The sequence below is a fragment of the Puma concolor genome, chromosome B2, assembly GCF_028749965.1.
Source record: "Puma concolor isolate L17-30 chromosome B2, mPumCon1.1.hap2, whole genome shotgun sequence".
In the NCBI taxonomy this organism is placed as follows: Eukaryota; Metazoa; Chordata; class Mammalia; order Carnivora; family Felidae; genus Puma; species Puma concolor.
Window position 1 is genome coordinate 34779756 of NC_141671.1, and position 23688 is coordinate 34803443.

At 48.0% G+C, this 23688-nt stretch overlaps 1 protein-coding gene across 4 annotated transcripts in view; it reads left to right on the forward strand.

Annotated features, from left to right (window-relative positions):
* The window catches only part of ZNF76 (zinc finger protein 76), a 33213-nt gene extending 9842 nt beyond the window's left edge, over positions 1–23371 (forward strand). For 3 of the 4 annotated variants that reach the window (XM_086706660.1, XM_025925478.2, XM_086706661.1), the window contains 13 exons: positions 8813–8981; positions 13770–13850; positions 13965–14042; positions 15441–15640; positions 17698–17814; positions 18157–18232; positions 18760–18885; positions 18987–19166; positions 19957–20190; positions 20284–20447; positions 21141–21305; positions 21829–21942; positions 22489–23371. In XM_086706660.1, the coding sequence (XP_086562786.1) occupies positions 8909–8981; positions 13770–13850; positions 13965–14042; positions 15441–15640; positions 17698–17814; positions 18157–18232; positions 18760–18885; positions 18987–19166; positions 19957–20190; positions 20284–20447; positions 21141–21305; positions 21829–21942; positions 22489–22593 (1713 nt within the window). In that variant the 5' untranslated portion in view covers positions 8813–8908 and the 3' untranslated portion in view covers positions 22594–23371. Of the gene's footprint in view, positions 1–8812; positions 8982–13769; positions 13851–13964; positions 14043–15440; positions 15641–17697; positions 17815–18156; positions 18233–18759; positions 18886–18986; positions 19167–19956; positions 20191–20283; positions 20448–21140; positions 21319–21828; positions 21943–22488 lie in introns of those variants that run through there. The other variant, XM_086706662.1, reaches the window with a different exon arrangement.
* The last annotated feature ends 317 nt before the right edge of the window (positions 23372–23688 follow it).

Here is a 23688-nt window from a genome sequence, read left to right on the forward strand (position 1 = left end):
TACAGAATCATTTCACTGCCCTAAAAATGCCCTGTGCTCCATCTGTGCATCCTTCCTCTCTCCCCCTGCACCCTTGGCAAGCACTGATACTTTTATTGTCTCTACGGTTTTACCTTTTCCAGAAGTTATGTAGTTGGAAACATACTGTATGTAGTCTTTTCAGATTGGCTTCTTTCACTTAGCAAAATGCATTTAAGTTTCCTCTATGTCTTTTCATGACTTAGTGGCTTTTTTCTTTCTTTCTTTCTTTCTTTCTTTCTTTCTTTCTTTCTTTCTTTCTTTCTTTCTTTCTTTCAGAGAGAGCGAGTGAGCACAAGTGGAGGCAGGGGCAGAGGGAGAGGGAGAGAATCTTAAGCAGGCTCCAGGCCCAACACAGAGCCTGACATGGGTCTCCATCTCACAACCATTGAGACCATAACCTGAGCCAAAATCAAGAGTCAGATGCTTAACCAACTGAACTACCTAGGTGCCCCAGTCGTTCTTTTTATCACTGAATGATATTCCATTGTCTGGATGTATCACAGTTTTGTATATTGAAGGACATCTTAGTTGCTTCCAGCCTTTGGCAATTATGAATAAAGCTGCTATAAACATCCATGTGCTAGTTTTCTGTGGATATAAGTTTTCAACTCATTGAGGAGTAGGAATGCTGGATCATTTGGTAAGACTGTTTAATTTTGTAAAAAACTGCCCAACTGTCTTCCAGAGTACTGTTTTGCGGTACCATTTTGCATCCCTACCAGCAATGAATAAAAGTTCCTGTTCCTCCACATCCTTGCCAACACTTAATGTTATTGCTGTTTTGGATTTGGGCTATTCTGATAGGCATGTAGTGGTATCTCATTGTCTACTGGATATTAATACTTTGATTTATGGTAATGGAGTAAATATATACCACCATGATTATTCTTTCTTGTAGTTTAATTACTAATGACAGTGAACCTTTTTTGTGTTATTTATTTACTATTAGTGTTTTTGCTTATGTGAATTCATATTATAGCCTTATTTGTCTAGTGGGAATTTGAGACTGTTATTGGAGGTTTGTATATGTCTGCGTGTGTTTTTTTTTTCCACCCAATTTTTTTTTGTTGTGGTAAAATACATGTAAAAAACATTTACCATCTTAACCATTGTTAAGTGTATATTTAAGTTGCATGTGTTTTTAATATCATGTCTTACGTTTTCTTTCTTCAATATTTTCCCCTAATGTTGATTTTTTTTTTTAAACCTAACTTTCTTTTGCCTTGATTTTCGATTCAGAAGCTAAAACTACCTTCTCTTCCTAGTTGAGATTTGGGTATTGTTCCATTTTGATGAACTGATGGCATAAATTTAACCTTTTTGTCCCAGGGTGATGTTTTTTAAATAACACTATGTACCTAAATAACTATGATGATCCAGTTCCTCCTGATGGCTGATGGCATGTTTCATTTTCAAATAGCCCTTCTCAAGCCAGCAGTGACCCCAGGCTGAATTCCAGAAACAAGTCCGGTGTAACTTGATAATATCTGTATTAATTTGCATATTGGTATAATGTACACCCTTAGTACACCCCCTCCAAAATGACTTTATTCTGGAATTTTTTCAGTGGACTAAAGGTGGATTTGAAATAGCCGTGATTCTGTGTTGGGTGTTTACAAGCTAAGATGTTAAAATTCTCCTTAAACTTATGACTGAAAATTAGGTTTTTAAGTTACCTGTTTTAGTTTAAATGAATTCTGTTCTGCAGTAAAGGGGTCTGCATTTTCATTGCCCTTTTGGAATTAAAAATAATCCGTTTTGCCTAATTACTCTTTTCTGTGACTAATTCAAATCTATAAAATTGTAGTAGCTAAATAGGAACCACACTAAAAAGTGATTTGGGCTTTTAAAATCACTGTGCCATTTGCAAAGAGATGTTTAGCTGATGTTTTAAATGTGTGCAAGTTTCTGTTATTAATTTCCTGTTTTCTGTTTAGTGTTTGGAAACCCACAGAACCAAGCCTCTTTCACCAAGGTTTTTGTGTGTGCATTGAAGTCTTTTTCTATAATAACAAATACTGAATCGTTTTACTACAGCTCTTCCAAATCTGGTTCTAATTTGTTTGCCACTTGACTTGCTGAGCCTCTGTCTCTTCCAACCTAATGTCACTTTTTCCTCTCTGAGAACTTTTATTTCCAAATGAGGAATTTTCTGAGCGAAACTTAAGTCTTTTCTTCCCCCCAAAGTTGAACATTCTTCTCTTGCCAAGTAAATATTTTGTTTCTTTTTTTTCCTTTCTTTGGCTTTAAATACAGTTGTCCTCTGGGCTGGCTGAAGCAGAGTACAGAAAGCCTTATTTCAAATGTCCGAGGAGTTTGGACTGGCAGAAAATGATGGAATAGTGAACAGGTGTCTGTAGTCAAGGCGAAGCCTAGCTTGCGTGTGGATCAGATTAGATCTGAACCGTGCCAAAGTGGAGAAACAAATATGTGGCTACTGTTTAGTTTCCTGTCTTTCATAACTCTTATTTTTCTGCTTTGAGGAGATAATTGAAGCACATCTTGTTTCGTGGAAAGACCTAAAGATCCAAAGCATCTGAAAAGCTTTTCCAAATGTTATCTCTTCCAGATAAATTATAATTTATGTTTTTACATTAGGAAACATTTATATATTATGAAGCCAGAGGGCTATTTCCTGCATCAGAGCCAGGTTAAGTTCTTTTTTTTTTGTATGTTCTATTTCTTTTTGAGAGAGCACAAGCCGGGGAGGGTCAGAGAGAGGGGAACAGAGGATCTGAAGCAGGCTCTGCACTGACAGCAGTGAGCCTGACATGGGGCTGACAGCAGCGAGAACCAATATGGGGCTTGAACTCACGAACTGCGAGATCATGACCTGAGCCGAAGTCGTACACTCAACTGACTGAGCCGCCCAGGTGTCCCATGTTCATTTTAAAAAGTCAACAAACAGAAGCTGGCTGCAAGTTCTGGTAGAGTCCAAAATACTTCCTTTTCTTTAAAAAATTTTTAAGTTCATTTATTTTGAGATAGAGAAGTGGGAAGGGGCAAAAGAGAGGGAGAGAGAATCCCAAGCAGGCTCTGTGCTGGCAGTGCTGGGCTCGAATTCACAAAGCTGAGATCAAGACCTGAGCTGAAACCAAGAGTCAGGCACTTAACCAACTGAGCCACCCAGGCACCCCAGGAGTACTTCCTTTTCATTTCTACCCTTTATCATGGCTATTATCCACCCCTCCCCCAGCCCCCAGTCTGTCTCTCCCTAATACCCAGCTTAGGTCACTGGGGGGCTGGCAAACCTTATACCCTACAAGGAGAAAACAGAGCAGCTGCCCCTGCTCCCCCTCCATCCTTTCTCAAAAGGCCACAGGAGTTAGGAATCTGAAATGTCAAGTGCAGGCAGGAAATGCTCAGTCACAGCCATCCTGAGACAGTGAGAAGCCTCTCTTTGGCCCTGCCAGTATCATTGTTGTTAGTTCAGTACTGGCACAGAAGGATTCAGAGTAGAGCATCGATTCACAAAGGCAAGGGAGAAAAATGGCAATCAAACACTTGTATATGCCTGGCAGCCACAAAACACCTTCTCACCACCTGCAGTCAGGCTCTGTTGGAAGGCAGCATCGGAGATCAGGAAAAGTTAAAGAGCAAGAGTTGACTGTTTTAAAGGTTTATATTATGGGCTTAAGGAGGAAAATTGAATATTTAGCCTGCACATGAGAACATGTAAAAGAGTGGAGATTTGTTTTCTTTGAGTCTAAGAAGCGTTATTTTGGGAAATGTGGCTACCAGCTATTCCCTTTTTCCATTGTGGTCAGGTCCAGGAGGACTGGGTCTAAGTTACAGTGGGTGAGATGAAAGTTAAACAATCAATAGTCAAGTGTTTTGAGTGCTGACATTGTGTCACACTATATTAGCAGAAGGAAGAAATGCACCAGATATTGAGAGGTATGGACTCTGGGGCCGGCCAGTCTGGCTTTGAATCCTGGCTTCCGCACTTACTAGCTGTGGGACCTTGGAATAAATTACTTCTAAGCCTCGGTCACTGCATCCATAAAATGGAAATAATGTACCTGTTTCTGTGTAGGGTTATTTTTAAGATTTTGAAAGAGTTAATTAATATAGGGGCACCTAGGTGGCTCAATCCAGTTAAACATCTGACTCCTGATTTCAGCTCAGATCATGATCTCATGGTTCGTGAGTTCAAACCCCGCATCGGGCTCTGTGTTCTCAGTTCAGAGCCTGCTTGGGATTCTCTCTTTCTCCCTCTCTCTGCCCCTCCCCTGCTCGTGTGCCCGTGCACTCTCTCCCTCTCTCAAAAAAAAAAAAAAAGAATTGAGATTAGAAACCATTTCTGCAGATTCCTAGTACAGGGCTCTTTCCACTATTTGCCTACGTTTAAGAATACCCATTGCTTCAAAAGCATTTCTCTTTAGGTTTTTCTTCCATCCCCTCCGCAGAGCCAGTTTTTCTTGGGTACTTCTTATGTGGCAGCACTGTGCTAAATGCTGACATATGTGACCTTATTTAATCCTTACAGCAACCTGTGAAGGTGCTATTATTCCCATTTTTTTACAAGTGGAATCTGAAGCTCATAGAGGTTCAGTTACTTGCCCAAGGGTACACAGCTTCAAAGAGGTAGAACCTGGGTTAGAGCCCAGGCTGTCTGACTCCAGAACCTGCGTTCTTAACCGTGCCACAGGTTTTCCTCAGAATGTCTCAGTAGAGTCCAGATGTGCTGAATTAAACCACCTAGTGCAGCAGCAGCCACAGGAGCCAGCCATAAAGATTTGAGGCCATTTTGTAATCCCTTTTCAACCCATAATCTGCTTTGTTTCCAGACCTAGGTCTCCTATGCATCCTTTTTCTGACAATGCTGTTAACAGAAGCAGGGTACCAAAAGAATTTCTCTCCCTGCTTAAGACTCTGAAGGTCGAGGGTCATGGAGCAGACCAAGAGAGGCCAGGACCAGAGCTTGTGGTTATCATGGCTCTGGGCAAGGTTGGGGTCACTGCCAGGAACCTAGTAGACCAGATAATATGGGTCAGATGTCAGAATTCCCATCTAGACCAGTGGTGCTTTACCTTTAATCCCTGTAAGACTCTCATGACAATCTTAAACTCCCTTCTTTTCAGAAAAATGCACAAGCTCACATGCCAAAAAAGTGTTTTCAGGTCGCCAGACCTAAAAACGCCCGTCTAAAAACCTCGGTACTAGGCTACAGAGTAGAGTATATGGCAGCATACTCTGGAGCTAGATAGCCTGGATTCAAAATCCTCTTCTCCTACTTACTACCTGTGCAACCTTGAGCCAAGTTACTTAGTGTCTTAGGCTTCAATTCCCTCAACTATGAAGTGAGGATAATACTATTTAATTACAGGATCGTTGTGAGGATTAAATGAGTTACTATATATAAAATGCCTAGTACACAGTTAGCTCTACAGCACTGTTCACTATTACTGCTAGTAGTACCTTGGCCCATTCAGTAAATGTTTATGCATAGTGGGGACACCAAGTCTAAAGGAGAACATCCCAACAGGTGTGTCACAAGTAGGCTATAGTCATGTAAAAATGTTGACCCGCTCAGCCTTGGGGCTGCCAGAACCCCAGCTGGTTGCTCCTGGCTTCCAGTAGCAGCATCCGCCATATACAAATATCCTTCTCTCTGGGTGCCCTGATGTGAAAACAGTTTGGGCAGCACTAATTGAAATCAGTGAGAATCAAGTAGGCAGTCCAAATCCCAAGTCCAGGGGGTTTCTGTGGATGGGTGGCAATAAGAATCTTCACTGCTAAACCTAGAACAAGGCTTCATAAGTCTGGGCTCTGGCTCAAGTAGGCTGTATGCCAGTGCAAAGGAAGTCCTGCCAGCAGGACGCTACAGCACGTCCCTCCCTGCACACAAGGACCCGGTGAGTCACTCCACAAGGATTTGTGGAGAGCCCACAGTGAACCCAAAACCAGGCTGGGGCCCAAAGTCTTGTGTGGGCAACAAATGTTAAAGAGGTAGTGATAAGTACCGAAGTAGGCGACTCTAGTGTGAGTACCAGGAAGAGGTAGCGCCCAGGGCTGCAGGGATTTATCATGGCTGGGAGCCATGCTGACAAGGTGGAGTCCAAGGACCATAGCAAGCTACTCAAGAGTTTGATCAAGGAAGTAGCGGGTGTAGACTTGAACTTTTTTTTTTTCTTTTTAAGTTTACTTATTTTGAGAGAGAGGGAGAGAGAATCCCTAGCAGGCTCCGCACTGTCAGCACAGAGCCTGAGGTGGAGCTGGAAGTCACAAACCATGAGATCATGACCTGAGCTGAAATCAAGAGTAGGATGCTTAATGGACTGAGCCATCCAGGTGCCCCTGTACTTTTTTTAAGGGCACTCTGACACAGTATTACAAAGTGAATAGGAAACAGGCAAGAGTTTATTTGAGGACATACTTCAGGAGGCTCTTAACAATGGTCAAGATGTGAGAGGTGATACTCACCTGAAATAGGTACATATACTTCTTAAGTTTTTTAAAATTGTTTTTAATTGAGGTGTAATTGACATACAACATTATACTAAGTTTTGGGTTGTAGAACATAGTGACTTAATATTCGTATATATTGTGAAATTATCACCACATTTAGTTTAGTTAATATCCCTCACCATACATAATTGCAGACTTTCTTTCTTGTGTTTAGAACTTTTAAGATTTATTCTCTTAGCAACTGCCAAATACGCAACACAGTATTATTATTAACTATGGTCAATCATGCTATACATTACATCCCCGTGATTTACTTATTTTATAACTGGAAGTTTGTACCTTTTGACTCTCTTTATCCATTTTGCCCACCCCGGACCCTTGCCTCTGGCAACCACCAATCTGTTCTCTGTATCTATGAGTTTGGGTGTTTGGGGTCTTTTTTTTTTTTTTTTTTAATTTTTTTTTCAACGTTTTTATTTATTTTTGGGACAGAGAGAGACAGAGCATGAACGGGGGAGGGGCAGAGAGAGGGGGAGACACAGAATCGGAAACAGGCTCCAGGCTCCGAGCCACCAGCCCAGAGCCCGACGCGGGGCTCGAACTCACGGACCGCGAGATCGTGACCTGGCTGAAGTCGGACGCTTAACCGACTGCGCCACCCAGGCGCCCCTGGGGTCTTTTTTTTTAAAGACACTTCTGAGTTAGCTCATACGGTATTTGTCTTTGACTTACTTCACTTAGCATAATACTGTCTAGGTCCATCCATGTTATTACAGGTGGCAAGATTTCCTTTTTTTATGGCTAAATAATATCCCATTTTATATATGCTCCACATTTTCTTTATCCATTCATCCATCCATAGACACTTAAGTATTTTCCATGTCTTGGCTATTGTAAATAATGCTCGATGCTTTTATTTTTTTTGAAGTTAGTGTTTTTATTTTCTCTGGATAAAAATCCAGAAGTGGAATTGCTGGATCATATGGTAGTTTTATTTTTAATTTTTTGAGGAAGCTCCATACTGTTTTCCACTTTATACCAATTTCCACTCCCACCAACAGTGCACAAGGGTTCCGTTTTCTCCACATCCTTCCCAACGCTTGTTATTTTGCGTCTTTTGATAATAGCCATTATAACAGGTATGAAGTGAGATCTCATTATGGCTTTGATTTGCATTTCTCTGGTGATTGGGGATGTCGAGCATCTTTTTATGTACCTGTTGTCCATCTGGATGTGTTCTTTGGAAAAATGTTTATTCAGGTCCTGCCCTTTTTTAATCAGATTGTTTGGTTTCTTGGTGTTGACTTATATAAGTTCTTTATTTTGGGTATTAACCCCTTATTGGATATATGATTTGCAGATATTTTCACCCATTTGGTAGGTTGCCTTTTCATTTTGTTGATGATTTCCTCTGCTGTGCAGACACTTTTTAGTTTGATCCAGTCCCACTTATTTATTTTCACTTTTGTTGCCTTTGCTTTGGGTGTCAGACCCAAAAAAATTAGAACCAAGACCATGTCACGGAGCTTATCACCTATGTTTTCTTCTAGGAGTTTTATGGTTTCACGTCTTGCATTCAAGTCTTTAATCCATTTTGAGTTAATTTTTGTGTATGGTGGCAGATAGTGGTGTATCGAGATTTTTGAGGGAAAAGGAAGAATCAAGGATGACCCCACCGATTTTGGGTGGGCAGAGATGCCAGTCCAGGCATAGGGAATACTGGAAGGGGAACAGTTCTGGGGAGCCCATTGTGAGTTCTGTTGGGGACTCATTCTGTTAGTGATGCCTGTGAGATATTCACTGATGATGGCCAGCAAGGCCAGTGGATGGATAGATCTGAGCGTGGGAGAGATGTCGGAATGTGTAGAGAGAATCAGCAGCTTGGGGTTGGCAGCCTGCCTTCAATGGGGCTTCCTTCTGAGGAGAGTGAATTTAAAGATGGGTTTCGACTGGACCTGGGTGACTCAGTCAGTTAAGTGTCTGACTTTGGCTCAGGTCATGATCTCACAGTTCGTGAGTTCAAGCCCCACTTTGGGCTCTGCACTACTGGTGCAGAGCCTGCTTAGGATTCTTGCTCTCTCCTCGCTCTCTGCCCCTCCCCCATTCATTCTTTCCCTCTCTCAAAATAAATAAGTAAACTTCAGAAAGAAAAAAAAAAGTGGGTTTTACAAACAGTTTGGTGTGCTTCTGTTGTGTGCTCAACTTTAAGAATTCTTAAATAGGTATGTTTTGAACCTTCTTCATAAAAAACCAACACGGTTGTATACTTGGAAGAATTCATCTCTTTTTCTTCTTGGCTGGCCTCATCCACTCTTTCCTTGTAGATCCTTGTAGCAGGAGGAAGGTATACAACTCATAATTTGACTGTCCATTTTCTCAGACTTGTGACCCAGAAGGAAATCTCTGACCTCAGCTGTGGCTCTTGGTGCTGGCCAGAAGCCAACTTCATGTCTGAGTATACAAGTAGCAGTTTGCCATGGAGAGCTTGGGGCTGCAGACGGTGACCCTCAGTGATGGAACGACAGCCTATGTCCAGCAAGCTGTCAAAGGTGCGTATTTCCAGGTACCTCAGAATCCTGCCCTTTCCCCCAGCCTCTGGAGAGGAGTGTCCCCTTCTAAGAGTCTTACCCCCACTCTGTCCTCCCACCTGCATGCCACAACTGACTCTGCATGAGGATTTCTTGAGGTAATTGGCAAAAAGGGAACGCTTTAAAATAAAGTGCCATCCAGGCAGGCCAGCCTAGAAAATCAGACTAGCCCAGCTGCAGCAACCAAGACCTCTGGAAGGCAGGATTCCTTACATGTGAAGAGTAGTTCATAAAACCTGTGGAAACGAATGAACACAGTGGTGGTTATAACTTCCTGCTCTTCAAATAATTCCCTGTCCAGTTTCTCAGTACTTTCTAGAAGCAGTTTATTTTATTTCAAGCAAGGTTAGGTACAGAGGGGGACACCCAGTTATAGATCTCATGCCTTAGGCCCCACTCAGGTTTCCAGGAATAAAAATACGGGGTATACCATTGAATTTGAGTTGCAGATAAACAGGAGCCTGGATGGCTCGGTCATTGAGCGTCTGACTTTGGCTCAGGTCATGATCTCGTGGGTCACTGAGTTCGAGCCCCGTGTGGGACTCTGTGCTGACAGTTCAGAGCCTGGAGTCTGCTTCAGATTCTGTATCTCCCTCTCTCTCTGCTCCTCCCCCACTTGCACTCTTTCTCTCCCTCTCTCTCTCAAAAATAAATAAAAATATTTAAAAAATAAAATAAAAAATTTGAATTACAGATAAACAATGAATAATTTGGTAGTACAAGTATGTACCAAATACTGAATGGGATGGATATTTGTAAACATGGGACAGAATACTAAAAATAGTAAAATAGGGGCACCTGGGTGACTCCATTAATTAAGCATCCAACTTCAGCTCAGGCCATGTGGTTTGTGAGTTTGAGCCCCATATCAGGCTCTCTGCTATCACTGCAGAGCCCGCTTTGGATCCTCTGTCCCCCTCCCCTGTTTGCGCATGCTTGCTCTCTGTCTCAAAAATAAATAAATATTTAAAAATAGTAAAATAATAACACTAAACACTAAAAAAAAAAGACTTTATTGTTTATCTGAAATTTGGATTCACCTGAAATTCAATTCTCAAGGAACTGAAAATCAAGGTGGACATGGAGTGAGAACTGACTGCCATTGAAGGGCAGAGCCTATGCACAGTCATGACAGCCTCCTTTCCCACCTGCATTCTCAGGCCCACCAGATGGCCTGCCTTGGACAGCACTGGGCAAACATTGCCTTGTTCCTACCCTTTATTTTGCCTCTTCTAGACTCTGTGATTGGCGGGGGGACGCCTGGGTGGCGCAGTCAGTTAAGCATCCAACTCTTGACTTCAGCTCAGGTCATGATCTCATGGTTTGTGATTTCGAGCCCCACATTGGCTCTGTACTGACAGTAAGGAGTCTGCTTGGGATTGTCTCCCTCTCTCTGTGCCCCTCCCCCACTTGCTCTCGCGCATGCGAGCGCACTCTCTCTCAAAATAAATTTAGACTCTGTGAACATCCTCATGAAGGACTGTCATTACAACATCACCCTCCTTCGTTTCAATACATTGTGAAAGTGTGTTTTAATTTCCAAGTGTACAGATAAATTGTTTGTTAATTTTATTTTAAATTGTCTGCTTCCTGATGACGACAAAGAGGCCCCTTAATCTCATCAGCAAGCTCTTTCCATATGACAATATGGGGGGAAGGGTTGCCTTCTGGAAAGGTTGTTTGTCAAGAACTGTCTATGATGTGTGGGTCTGGTTGGCTTTGTTTTCTGGAGAGTGGAACTTGTCTGGAATATTTTTTTTTTTTTTAATGTTTATTTTTTAAAGAGAGCACAAGCAGAAAAAGGGCAGAGAGGTGGGGACAGAGGATCTGAAGCAGGCTCTGTGCTCACAGCAGAGAGTCTGATGCGGGGCCTGAACTCACGAACTGAGATCATGACCTGAGCCAAAGTTGGACACTTAACCAACTGAGCCACCCAGGTGCTCCTGTAATACCTTTTTTTTGTTTGTTTGTTTGTTTAGAGTTTATTTATTTATTTTGAGAGGGAGAGAAAGCACAAGTCGGGGAGGGGCAGAGAAAGAAGAGAGAGAATCCCAAGGCAGGCTCCATGCTGTCAGTGCAGAGCCCAATGTGGGGCTTGAACCCACGAACCATGAAATCATGACCTGAGCCGAAGTCAGATGTTCAATGGACTGAGCTACCCAGGTGTGCCTGGAATACTTTTGAAGCCCAAAACTGTGTGTTTGCAGACTTCCCATCACAGATGTTGCCCCTCCGCTACAGTCTCAGTGGGATGGAAGAACTTAGGAAGTATAGACATGGCTGTGGCTGCTGCACAGACCCAATTATTTCTCGTGACTTGGTCTTCTGCTATGAATTAATGGTCGAGTGAATGAATAAAAAGCAAGTGGCCGCACTTGGCCTGAAAAAGCCACCCTCTTTTCTTATGTCTGGGTCTCTTTGCCTCCCCCACCTCCCCATTTATAGCTTTCTCCCGTCCCTGTTCTCTGGCTCCTGCACGGTGCTGCAATGTGTGCACGTGTGTGTACGCAGACTCACACACAACAGATTGCACACTCCTGAGGGTCGCGCTGGCCTTCTGGAGCTGGAACCACACTGTTCTAAAAGGCATCTCTCTCCCTGGTGAGCTCCTCTGAAGCTCTTGACCAGGGTGCTTTCATCTTTGTTGGCAGGCAGCTCCTTCTGAGTCCAGCTTAGGCAGCAGGAAGCCCTGAAATTTTATGAGACTTATCTGTAATTAGGGTAGGCATAAAACGTGTTATTCAGGCCCAACACTTTTGAGGGTGGAAGAGTGTGCTATGAATAAAAATGCACTGAAACCGTTCCAGGCAAACAGGAACATATGGTCACCTCTCCATAATGGGATATGAGGTGGGATGTGAACTGCTCTCCCTGCCCCTGGCTCTCCCCATTGTTGTCTCTGGTATGAGAGGTGATTCTAGGTTGAAACCTTTTCTCCAATAACTCTCCTCAACCTTTTGTCTCCTGCCTTGAAGCAATAGCCACTGTACTAGCAGAAGTTCTGCTAATGCTCTCAGAACCCCAAGTGCGGTGCCCTTGCCACAACAGATAAAGTGTTAGATGCGGGGAAGCCCATGGCTTCCTGGTGGAAGGGAAGTGGGGGATCCCACTCCCTCACCCTAACTGCCTTTCTCCTACTTCTTACCTTTGTCTCTGCCTTACCTGCCTTTGGCTGGCTTGTAGAACTATTGGTTACAGACCCGAGAAGACTCAGTGTGGAGGCAACTTTGGGGATTCTTCTGACGGGGGAGGCAGCAGAGAGTTGGGCCAGAAGCAGCTGCCTCATCCTTTTCCCACATCATAAGAACTCAAATTCCTAAACCTGAAGCTCGGGAAGAAAGGAATAAGCAAACCACTTGGCATGAACTCTTCCCTATCCCTTCCTCCCTTTCTCACTCTTTCCCCCTCGTCCCCTTGGAAATTCACTGGACGTGAGGAGAGGCCTAATTCTACTTCTAAACAGAAGAGTTCGTTGCTCTTAGAGGTGCTCCCCAGTAAGTATCTGAGATAACAGATGGGAAATATCTCAGGAACTCTGGAGTCTTGCTACATTCTATACTGCTTGCTGGTTGCCTTAGGTGAGTCGGGTTTGTTTTTCTTTTTATAAGAAAATTGAAAGGAAAATGTCAGAGGTCAGGGCGCCTGGGTGGCTCAGTCAGTTACTCATCCAACTCTTGTTCTCAGGGTGGTGAGTTCAAGCCCTACACTGGGCTCCACACTGGGTGCGAAGCCTACTTGAGAAAAGAAGAAAAAATGTCAGAGGTGAATGAAGGAGACATTCCCCACAGCAGCAATGGAATAAGACCTAGAGGATACACAGTAGCATGACAGCTGCATTCACACATAAGCTCCCTGTTGCTTTATTTTCTGTTCCTTCAAAAATGCAGATTGGGTTTATGATGATAAAAACAGACTTACTGAGGGCTGACCATGTTCCTGTCACTGTCTTCTACTCATTAACTCATTTAACCCTCACAGCAACCCAGTGAAGACACAGTTTTTAATCCTCATTTGAAGAGAAGGAAACTAAGGCACAGAGAGGTTAAATAAACTGTCTAAGAACACACAGCTATTAAGCTGTTAAGAGGCAAAGCTGAAATTCAAACCCAGGAGGCCTGGACAGTTCCAGAGCCATTTGCTTTTTTTCTTTTTTCTTTCTTTTTTTTTATTTCTTTATTTTGAGAAAGAGAGTGCATGCAGGTAAGCACGCATTATCAGTGCAGAGCCCTACTTGGGGCTCGAACCCACGAACCAGGAGATCATGACCTGAGCTGAAACCAAGACTCGGATGCTTGACCGACTGAGCCATCCAGGCGCCCCCAAAGCCTCTTGCTTTTAACCACTAAGCTATACTGCCTTATTAGAAGGTCTAGTTCTGGGCATGGTGCCACAGTGGCAGACGAGGAATGTATTTTTCAGGGCATTCTTTGTTCTCTAGATCAGTCTCAGAAACTTACTACTAGGTTGGAAGTCCCCACTTCACCGGGCATGGATAGAATAATAAATGAAGTTGCTCCTCCTTGAGTAAGAAGAAAGGATTCTGTTGGAAGCTGTTAGGTTCCTCGTGGTGAGATGTCTTCATGTGTAGTACCTCTGGGGCCCAGGCCCAGGGAGGCAGGGAGCAGGGGACATGTTACCTGTGCTTAGACAGGCAGACTATGCCTCAAGCAGGCCTCTTCTAGAAGCAGGCAGGTGTCCCTCCCACCTCTTTGGGGCCTAATCTCCTTCTCTCCATTTCCACCTTCACAGGAGAGAAGCTGCTTGAAGGGCAGGTGATCCAGCTCGAGGATGGGACCACTGCATACATTCACCAAGTGACGGTGCAGAAAGGTGAGAGCACGCCAAAGCACCTCTGCCGGATGGAGGGAGGCCAGGCAGCCCCCACTGAGGGACCCTTCCCAGGCACCAAGCTCCAGAGAAAGGCAAGCATTGCTCTCATTACAGAACCTCTTTCCTTTGAGGATGGACAACCTGTGCAGCTGGAAGATGGCAGCATGGCCTACATACACCGCACACCCAAAGGTGGGGTCACAGTCACCGTGAGTGGCAGGAAGGGAGGGTGGCATAATTGGCAGAGGTCGGGGCTATAGTCCTAAACTCACCTGGATTAGCTGTCTCGCCTACCCTCCCTGGTCTCGCTTACCTTCCCTGGTCCAGACTATATCAGCGGCTGTTTCTGCCTCTGGGAAACTGAGCCTCGGGGCTCAATAGCATGGGCCTCAATAGCAGCTTTAGCTCTAGCACAGCCACAAAGTCTTAGGGCTTTAAACAGGACCCAAGGACATGATCCAAGACCAAGAATAAAAACTTAACTGACATTTAAGACTGAAGCCTCTGGGGCGCCTGAGTGGCTCAGTCGGTTAAGCGTCCAACTTCGGCTCAGGTCATGATCTCACTGTTGGTGAGTTCGAGCCCCGCATCAGGCTCTGTGCTGACAGCTTGGGGTCTGGAGCCCACTTCACATTCTGTGTCTCCCTCTGTCTGTCCCTCTGCCACTTGCACTCTGTCTCTCGCTCTGTCTCAAAAATAAATATTAAAAAAAAAAAAAAATGAAGCCTCTAAGGTAATGAGGAATAACGGTTTATTCCTTCTACAAGTAGTTTCTTGAGCAAGTACTGCATGCCAGGCATTGTGCTAGGTGTGGAGTGTACAAGAGAGGACAAAGGCAGACACAGTCCCTGCTCTTCTAGAGTCTAGTGTAGGAAACAGAAGTGAGACATGCTGTCACCAATGAACAGATCATCCCAAGTGGAGATCCAGCTCAGGGAGGGCTTCTCTGAGGAAGTGATGCTTGGGCTGAGAGCTAAAGGGTAGACTTAGCTGGGGGAAGAGGGATGGCAGGGAGGGTTCTGTACTCCCAAGAGAAGGAAGGAACAGCGTGTGAGGCTCAGAGATGGGAGGAGGAAGAATGTCATGTTTGAAGGAACTGCTGAAGGCCAGAAGGTAGAGGAGGGGGGTGGGTAAGATGAGAGAGGCGGGGGCCAGTGCACTGGGCCTTGCGTGTCAAGATAAGGGCTTTATTGTTGGTCTTTATCCTGAGACCAGTGGGAAGTGGTTGAACCATCTGATAACACGATCTCATATGTGTCCTGCAGAGATCCCTCTGGATGCTGTGCTGCCTGGAGGGAATTAGAGGAGGTGATGTTAGGAGGTTCTTAGGGTCATCTAGGCCAAGATGATGATGGTCCCCTCAGGTCCTCATGGACCTTGTGAGTTCCCAGTCAGTGCCCCATAGGAGACCTTGTCCTCAGGAGAGGTGGCCCCAGAAGGAGGGCCAGCCAGAGTGAATCACCAAGGTGAAGGACCAGGAGATGCTGAAACCTTCCTTGGTATATGTACCTCTCGTTACCTTAAAGCCAGGGTCCCAGCTGTATCTCTTGCCTTTGTGCAGCATCTGGGCTAACCGCGTGTTCCCTGCAGAGGGCTATGACCCCAGTGCCCTGGAGGCCGTCCAGCTGGAAGACGGCTCCACTGCCTACATTCATCACCCTGTGGCTGTGCCGTCAGACAGCGCCATCCTGGCCGTGCAGACAGAGGTGGGCTTGGAGGACCTGGCTGCAGAGGACGATGAGGGCTTCGGCGCAGACACAGTGGTGGCCCTGGAGCAGTATGCCAGCAAGGTGAGCTCACAAAGCCTGATGCTGCCCATCAGCTCCCTTGGCCAAAACTGCCACCACCCTAGGGGACGAGGGCCATCCTGTGCTTGGGCATGGCCTGAGCTACCCCCTTTGTCCCTCCACCCTGCCTCCCTGACTCATCTCTCACATCACCATCCAGGGTGTGCATAACATGGGGCCACCAACAGCTGTTGACACTTGCCCTGGCTTATGATGCTTCTGCAGAGGGAAGGCGGCTTTAAGAATTGGTGCCGTCTGTATAGTGGCAATTTAGACCCAGCTTCACTTTTGCTGTTGTAATAATCCTCTGTACTGAGAATGCCCTTGCCCGTGACTTTTAATAGTTTTCCAGGCCACTGAGGTCAGATGTTCTGGTATTTATTTCTTCTCTGCAACTCACTTAGCCATTTGGAAAAATAACCTCAGTAGGCAACGACAAGGGCAGATGCAACAGAGCACCTGAGCTTCTTGGAACACAAGGCCCACACAGTAGCTTAGCTGTGAGGGAAAAGGATCTTGGCTCTCCCAGTGTCAACAGTCAGCGCTCTCTCCGTGGGAGCTAGGGTCCTGCCCATGGGGGAAGAGGGCACAGAGATCTCTGAGCATGCCAAACTGGAGTGCAGCCTCGCTAGAATGAGCTGTAGAGCCTCAGGGTGGACACAGTGGGGCTCCCTGGAGCACTAGTGTTACCCAAAGACTGGGGTGAGTTGTTTTTATAATAAAACTATGTGGCTGTGTTAAAGGAGAAGAAATTCTCTTGTCTTTTCAAAATGAAGCACAAAAGTTTAGAGCGGACCACTTAGGGCTATGCCCACTCCTGCCACCGTTCCCTGTGGTGTATTTTAGAAGCCATATTTGAGACTTGCTGCTGTTAGAAAGACAGCTGGGCTTTGAGTCATGAGCCCTGAGATCCATGCTGGCTCTGCCTCTGCCTAGTCTAACCTTGAGCAAGTCATTCCACTCCTAGGCCTCAGCTCGTTCCTCTGGGAGGATGAGATAGAGCTAGATGACTTCAGAGGTCACTTCCAACCCTGAAGTTCCTTGATTCCCTTGAGAGCAAGTGAGACATGGGAAATCCGAACACCTGAGTGGGTTAGCCCGCCAAGCAGGCCTGGCTGCCTGTGACACTCCCCCACCACTCACCAGCTGCTTAAGTGTCCATGAAATTTTGTCATCTGCTTGACCTCCAGACCTGGAGCTGACTAGACAGACCTTGCCATGAATTTGGCCTCACCCATCTGCCCCCTACTCCCCATAACTTCCAGAGTTCTGTTTCGGGTGCTCCCGGGAAGGCCAAAGTGTCCCAGAAACAAATACTAAGGGACACTCCCTACAGGATCTGGCCCAGAAAAGCAGAAGAGCAGTGAGGGCTCCCTGAGGCCCGAGGCTGGTGTGAAGCAGGTGGCTTTAGCAATGTTCCCAGTAGACATGACAGAGAAGGACTTGCCCGTCAGCTGGGGGCTATAGTTAGAGCTTAGACTTCTGGCGAGGACCTGCAGGCCCCTGCCTTGGCCTGCCCTGGGCACTTCTGCAGCTTGCTGCTTATGGTCACCTCACTCTGGTGAGCCCAGGTGAGTTCATCCCCACAGCAGGCCCCTTGTGAATGCCCGTTCTGAGCACAGGTTTCCCACTGGGAGGGAGGGGTCTCCTCCCATCAGAGGATAACACTGTCCAGAACTGTGGCCTCTGAAGTGTGTGTGGCCAAAAGTGGGGGCTGCTGAATCTCAGCCTCACTCGGGGGTGGCCTGAAAGGCCACCTTACCCTAGTTGTCTAGGGGATGCCCTTTCTTCCATAGCTGTCATGCCCCTGTGACATTTAGCCCTCCCTCTATCTATTAGGGAGGTGACTTCACATGCCAGCCCTGTTTGTTCTGTAGGGTGCTTCATTGTGTATTTCCTGTCTGTCTGGATCTGTCATCCCAGGTTGCCCTTCTCCCTCTGGCAGGTTTAACCCTATTTATTGGGTTATGAGCTGTCAGCTGGGCCCTATATCCTACCTCTTCCCTCTCATCATTGAAGAGAGAGAATACATACAGGAACCTCAAGATTTTTTTCCTCAGGTTCTGCATGACAGCCAGGCTCCCCATAACGGCAAAGGACAGCAGGTTGGGGACAGAGCATTCCGCTGCGGCTACAAGGGCTGTGGGCGTCTCTACACCACTGCTCATCACTTAAAGGTAAGGTTGTCACACACAGCTTTCAGCCTTGCTGTTCCCCCCTGCCCCGCCCAGGCTGTAATTTCACCTTCCTGTGTTAACTAGAACGAGTCCTTGCTCTCGAGTTTCTCACTGGCTACTGGAAGGAAGGTATGAGTGTACAGAAATGTCAGCCCAGGGGCCTGTGACACACATGTGCAGGAAGGAAGAGAATCAGAGAGTGCCCTCTGGAGGAGGTGGCCTCTCAGCTAAAGAGGCAAAGTAAAGGTAGTGGCCAGTACTGATGCTCTGAGCCCTAAAGAAAACCAAAGAGCATATTCCTACCCTCGTCCCTCTGAATCCCATGGTTGCTTGTCCCCACAGGTGCATGAAAGAGCTCACACGGGTGACCGTCCGTACAGGTGTGATTTCCCCAGCTGCGGAAAGGCCTTTGCCACAGGTAACTTACCTGGAAGAAGACTAAAGGTGGCCTGCTTCCCGTTGAGGACAGAGAGTTCTAGATTTGCTTTGGGAATTTCCTGCCTTCCTGGAGAGACTGCTGTCAGAGCACTCTGTCTTGTAGGGTGCCGTCTCTGGAAGAAACCCGGTTATGGAAGTGAGAGGCAGCATAAGCCAGGCCAGCCAAAGGAGCCTGGGGGCTTGGTAGAGAGACCCCCGCCTCTTGCATCAGCTGTGGGGTATTTGGTCCATTGCATCTGTCCGGCCTTCATTTCCCCTCTGAAACCTTTAGCCGTAGCTCTCAGACCCTTGTTCTAGACTGGCACTGGCTCCCCTGAAGAGGAAAGTGTGGGCTTTTCTAGCCCCTCTTATGTGCCCAGGCTGGGTTGGGAGAGAGGTCGACATAGGCTTCTTGTGCCTGAGGAGGGCTGGAGCAGACCTTAAGGTGGAGAACCTCTGAATTAGGATAATGAGGGGGATGAGGCCCCACAGAGCCTCTTCTCATCCCTCCCTCCCACATGTGGACAGGATATGGGCTGAAGAGCCATGTGCGCACCCACACTGGTGAGAAGCCATATAAGTGCCCAGAGGAGTTGTGCAGCAAGGCCTTCAAGACCTCAGGAGACCTGCAGAAGCACGTCCGGACCCACACTGGTAGGCTGGGCCCTGCCCTGTTCACATTTGGACCTGGAGCTCCTCACTCTGGCACAACCTCCCTTCCTGAGCGGTCCCCCTCACCCACCCCATTTCCACAGGTGAACGCCCATTCCGATGCCCCTTTGAGGGCTGTGGCCGCTCCTTCACCACATCAAATATCCGCAAGGTACATGTGCGCACCCACACAGGCGAGCGGCCCTACACCTGCCCCGAGCCCCACTGTGGCCGGGGCTTCACCAGCGCCACCAACTACAAGAATCACGTGCGCATCCACACAGGTGGGCCAGCTGGCATGCGAGAAGCACCCCCTCTGAGGCCCCAGCCCCCTCAACCACAGGCTTTCTGACCTGAGAAATGGTCTCGGCTCCTAGCCCAGAGCCCTTCTGCTGGCCAGTCCAGGCTGGCCCATGGGCGGGGAGAGGGGGTTCTGTGGTTCCGGCCATATCTCCAGAACCACGGTCTCACTTGAAGTGAGCGGTTCCTCCCTGGTTAAGTCCAACATACAGCTAGCTCTCTCAGCTCCCTGCCTGCTCCCCACACCTGAGCCCTTGGGGAAAGGCCAGGGTCAGTCGTGAGGGGGGAAAAGCAGAGTGAAATGTCACCCTACCTCCTCACCGCCTCCACTGTCCATATGACTCCTGTGTATCCTCACCCTCCCCAGTGTCACATCCCTCATCCAGCCTTCTGTGTCACCTCTCGGCCACATGTGTCCCCTCACTTTCCCATCACACCTGATAACATCGGTTACCCCCATCTCCTGCCTCTTCTGTTGACAGCCTTCAACTTTCCAAGCCCCCAGCGGCCCCCGCCAGTGCCTTCACTCACCCAGCCTTCCCTCATCTCCCCATTTTCTCCCTACCTCATCTCTGGGCTCAGTGGTCCCACACTTCTGTCCCCTCTGTGTTCCACTGGCCATTATCTCCAGCTGTGTCTTTTCAGAGTCCTGGGTGTCAGTCCCTCTCCCTCCCTCTGGCTCCCGCTCCACCAGCCCTGTTTCCCTCTCCCATCCCCTTAGTTTTCCCCTTGCCAGCCCCAGTTCCCACCCCCCTCACAGCTCAGTGTCCCCAGGGGAGAAGCCATACGTTTGCACGGTACCAGGCTGCGGGAAGCGCTTCACCGAGTACTCGAGCCTGTATAAGCACCATGTGGTGCACACACACTGCAAGCCCTACACCTGCAGCACCTGCGGCAAGACGTACCGGCAGACCTCCACCCTGGCCATGCACAAGCGCAGCGCCCACGGCGAGCTGGAGGCCACGGAGGAGAGCGAGCAGGCCCTTTATGAGCAACAGCAGCTCGAGGGTGAGGGGTGTGGATAGGAGGTGAGAGTGGGGACAAGCCAGGCCTCCCGCGGCCACCGGGTGGCAGATGTAAGCCTGGGCTTTCCTCTCCTAGCCGCGTGTGCAGCCGAGGAGAGCCTGCCACCCAAACGACCGCGCATTGCTTACCTTTCGGAGGTGAAAGAAGAAGGTGATGCCATCCCAGCCCAAGTGGCCATGGTGACCGAGGAGGACGGGGCCCCCCAGGTGGCTCTGATCACTCAGGATGGTGCCCAGCAGGTACAGGCCCTGGGGTAGGAGTGCGGTGGGCCGCTCTGGTTGGTTCTCTCTCTCTCTCTCTCTCTCTCTCTCTGGGGAGTCCCGAAGTTCTGACAGCCCCACCTCTACCCAGTTTCTCTTTTTAGCCTTGTGGATCTCAGGGAGCTGAGGCTGAGGATAGCCAGTCTTGTAAGCCAGCCTCTTCTCCTCATGCTTTCACCTCAACCTCTGGAACTTTGAGAGCGCAGTTACTAGCTTCCCCTTTACATGGAGGCTGACAGGTCCTGATCGTCTGAGTGAGACACTTGGATATCCTTCTCAAGAGAAGCATGTTGATGTGGGGGCCAGATCGTGGCGTGGGGTCTGGAAGCTAGAGTTTCTAGCCAGCAGTATAACATGACCCTTGTCAGCACCCTCACTGTTAAGTGCACTTCTGTCTTTTGGAGTTGACATGAGGATTAAATTGGGTCGAGACCCCAAACTGCATGGAGCAGAGCCCCAAGGCAAAGTAGTGGTAAATAGAAGTGGCCAGCTTTTTGCAACCTGAGACCGGTTTTACTCGCTTGTCCCTGTCCCCCTACACCTCTATAACTTGAAGCTAATTGGCTAGCTTATTGGTGAGTTACCCTTGTCTGGGAGAGCAGGTATGTCCACCTAGGGGCTTTCACACAACCTTCCGCTGCACTGCCAGCTCATCTTCCTTCCTATCGGCAGGTCAGCCTGTCCCCGGAAGACCTGCAGGCCCTGGGGAGCGCTATCAGCATGGTGACCCAGCACAGCAGCACCACCCTCACCATACCCAGTGAGGACGATGACCTTGCCACATCTGGCACACATACGGTCACCATGGTCAGCGCTGATGGCACGCAGACACAGCCCGTATGACCAGGCGGTTTGCTTGGGGTTTCTTGTTCTCTTGTCCTTCCTTTGTGTGGGGTGGGTGTTACGGTGCAGGCTGACTTAGTCATGCCTTCTTTACAGGACCAAGACTCCCCCCGCGGCTCCTCTGGGCCATCAGCAACTCTCCTCTTGAAAAGCGTTTCACGGGGGGTCATGAGACAGTTTCTAAATCTTGATCTACTTCTAATTTGCTTGGCTTTGCTATCATGGGCAAGTCACTTTTCCATGGACCAGTCCATTTCCAAATGAGGGGATTAAATGATCTTTGGGCCTTTGACAGCTCTAACCTTCTATGATTCAAAAATCCCTAAATTAAGTTGCCTGTAAGAGAAAAGTACCATCTCACTAAGCTCTGAGCCCTGTGCTAATTAATCTGACCTATAGTGGTTTTATCCATCCCTTTCTGGCTTGTTCCTAGCCACCTTGCTTAAGACATTTTTATTTGGATTGGGGGAGGGAGAGTAATGTAGGTGGGTTAGGAAAACCTTCTTTTATATTTCAGGTTACAATCATTACCTCTGGGGCTGTGGTGGCCGAAGACTCTAGTGTAGCATCCCTTCATCACCAACAGGTGGCACTGTTGGCCACAGCCAACGGGACGCACATTGCGGTGCAGGTGGGTGTAGAGGTCCAATACCCTGAGAAAGGAATAAGGATGGGAGGGAAATGAATGAGGTGGAGATGTTGAAGAGAAGGGCATTCGGCTCAAAAAGAGCTCATTTCAGAAGACAAATCCCTTTCTGCCTGCATCCACACACCTGTCTCAGGCTCTTTCTTGACTGAAGCAGAGTGGTGAAGCCCCCTCTGGCCTTTAGAATAATTTCAATGGCAACACACGTGGTCATTTAAACCCCTTGTCTCTCCGTGTGTCTGTTTCTTCATCAGGAAAACAAGTGGGGCTAAAGTAGATGATGACTAAGGTCCCCTCCAGCCAGTCATTCCCTTCTGTGATCAGGCCCAACTCTCTGACCATGGACCATTCTGTGGCTCCCTGGCCACGCTTAGCCTGCTAGGACTCTAGTCCATGAACTTCCTGTTAATTGGGGCCCTACTAACTGCTCAGGATGTGGCACTGAGTGGATGGAGGGGATTCAGAAAAGTAGACACTAGACTGTAGTGGGGAGTGTCTCATTCTCTCCTTCCTTCATCCCCTTCTCCACAGCTGGAGGAGCAGCAGACCTTAGAGGAGGCCATCAGTGTGGCCACCGCTGCCATGCAGCAAGGGGCCGTGACCCTGGAGGCTACAGAGCCAGAGAACGGCTGCTGAGTCCCAGGGGACTGGGTCCCACACCGTGTTGGAGGAGGTGCCATGCCACACAGGCATCCTTGCTTCCAAGAGCCCGGGCTGTGGCTGACACATAGAAGGTGGCCACATAGGTCTCCAGGGTGAGAAGGCGACAGGAAAACAGCCTCACTGAAGGGTCCAGGGGCCCTGCCCAAGAGGAAGACCGAACAGCTGGAATCGGGGGAGTGTGTCATCCTCAGGAGCTAAAGAGGACGAGCTGGTCACCAGGCTGCACTGGGGCATCCTCCCCTCAGAATCAGCTGGGTGCCCACCCTCCTTCCTCCAGAGAACAACCTTCCTGCCCTCAGTCCACTCCCCTTCTCAGGCGGCAATTGGGACTGCTGTGGGGACTGGTCCTCTATTCTGACTGGTCACTGCCCACCAGGGGAAGGGGCAGACAGCTCTTCAGCCCAGTAGGGGCAGAGCAGGCTCAGCCCTGCTCCTCCCAGCAATATCCACCTCCCTGGAGGACTGCCAAGATGCCTGGCCATTTGGTAGCAGGGATTTCCTGCCATCATAGTCAGAATTGCTCAGGGGCCTGTGGCTGGAGAAAAGGTGGCCAGCCCCACCCGCCCCCAGTTGCCCCCTGTCCTCTCTGTGGCAGAGAGGCAGGGAATTAGCCCTGTACATACTGGGGATTGGGTTTCATTTGTTTGGTTTGGTTTTTTAAAATTCCATTTTGATAATTTTTTTTCCTGCTCTGGTTGGTGGTGGCAAATGGGTGAATGAGTATTTAATAAAGTTCCAAGTTTCCACCTGGGTCCCTCCCTCCCTCCTTTCAGCTTTGGTCTCTGGTTCCAGGACTGGTCAAATCAGGCTCTTAGCCCTGTATCCCTGGCACAACCCCACTGAGCCTCGGTGCCAGACCTCTGGGTCTGGCTCACCAGGGGCACAGGTGGGAGGAAGCCCGGGTGTAAGAAAAGCCCTGAACAGCTATCAGTGGCTTTCTGCCCACAAAGGGGCAGGTAGGCTGCAGGGGGCCAAACAGGACCAGTGGGACCACTGCTTCCAGGCTCTGGTTGGATCTCAAGCATCAGGATGGTTGACTGGAGGAATTCTGTTTTTTCATACCTTAAC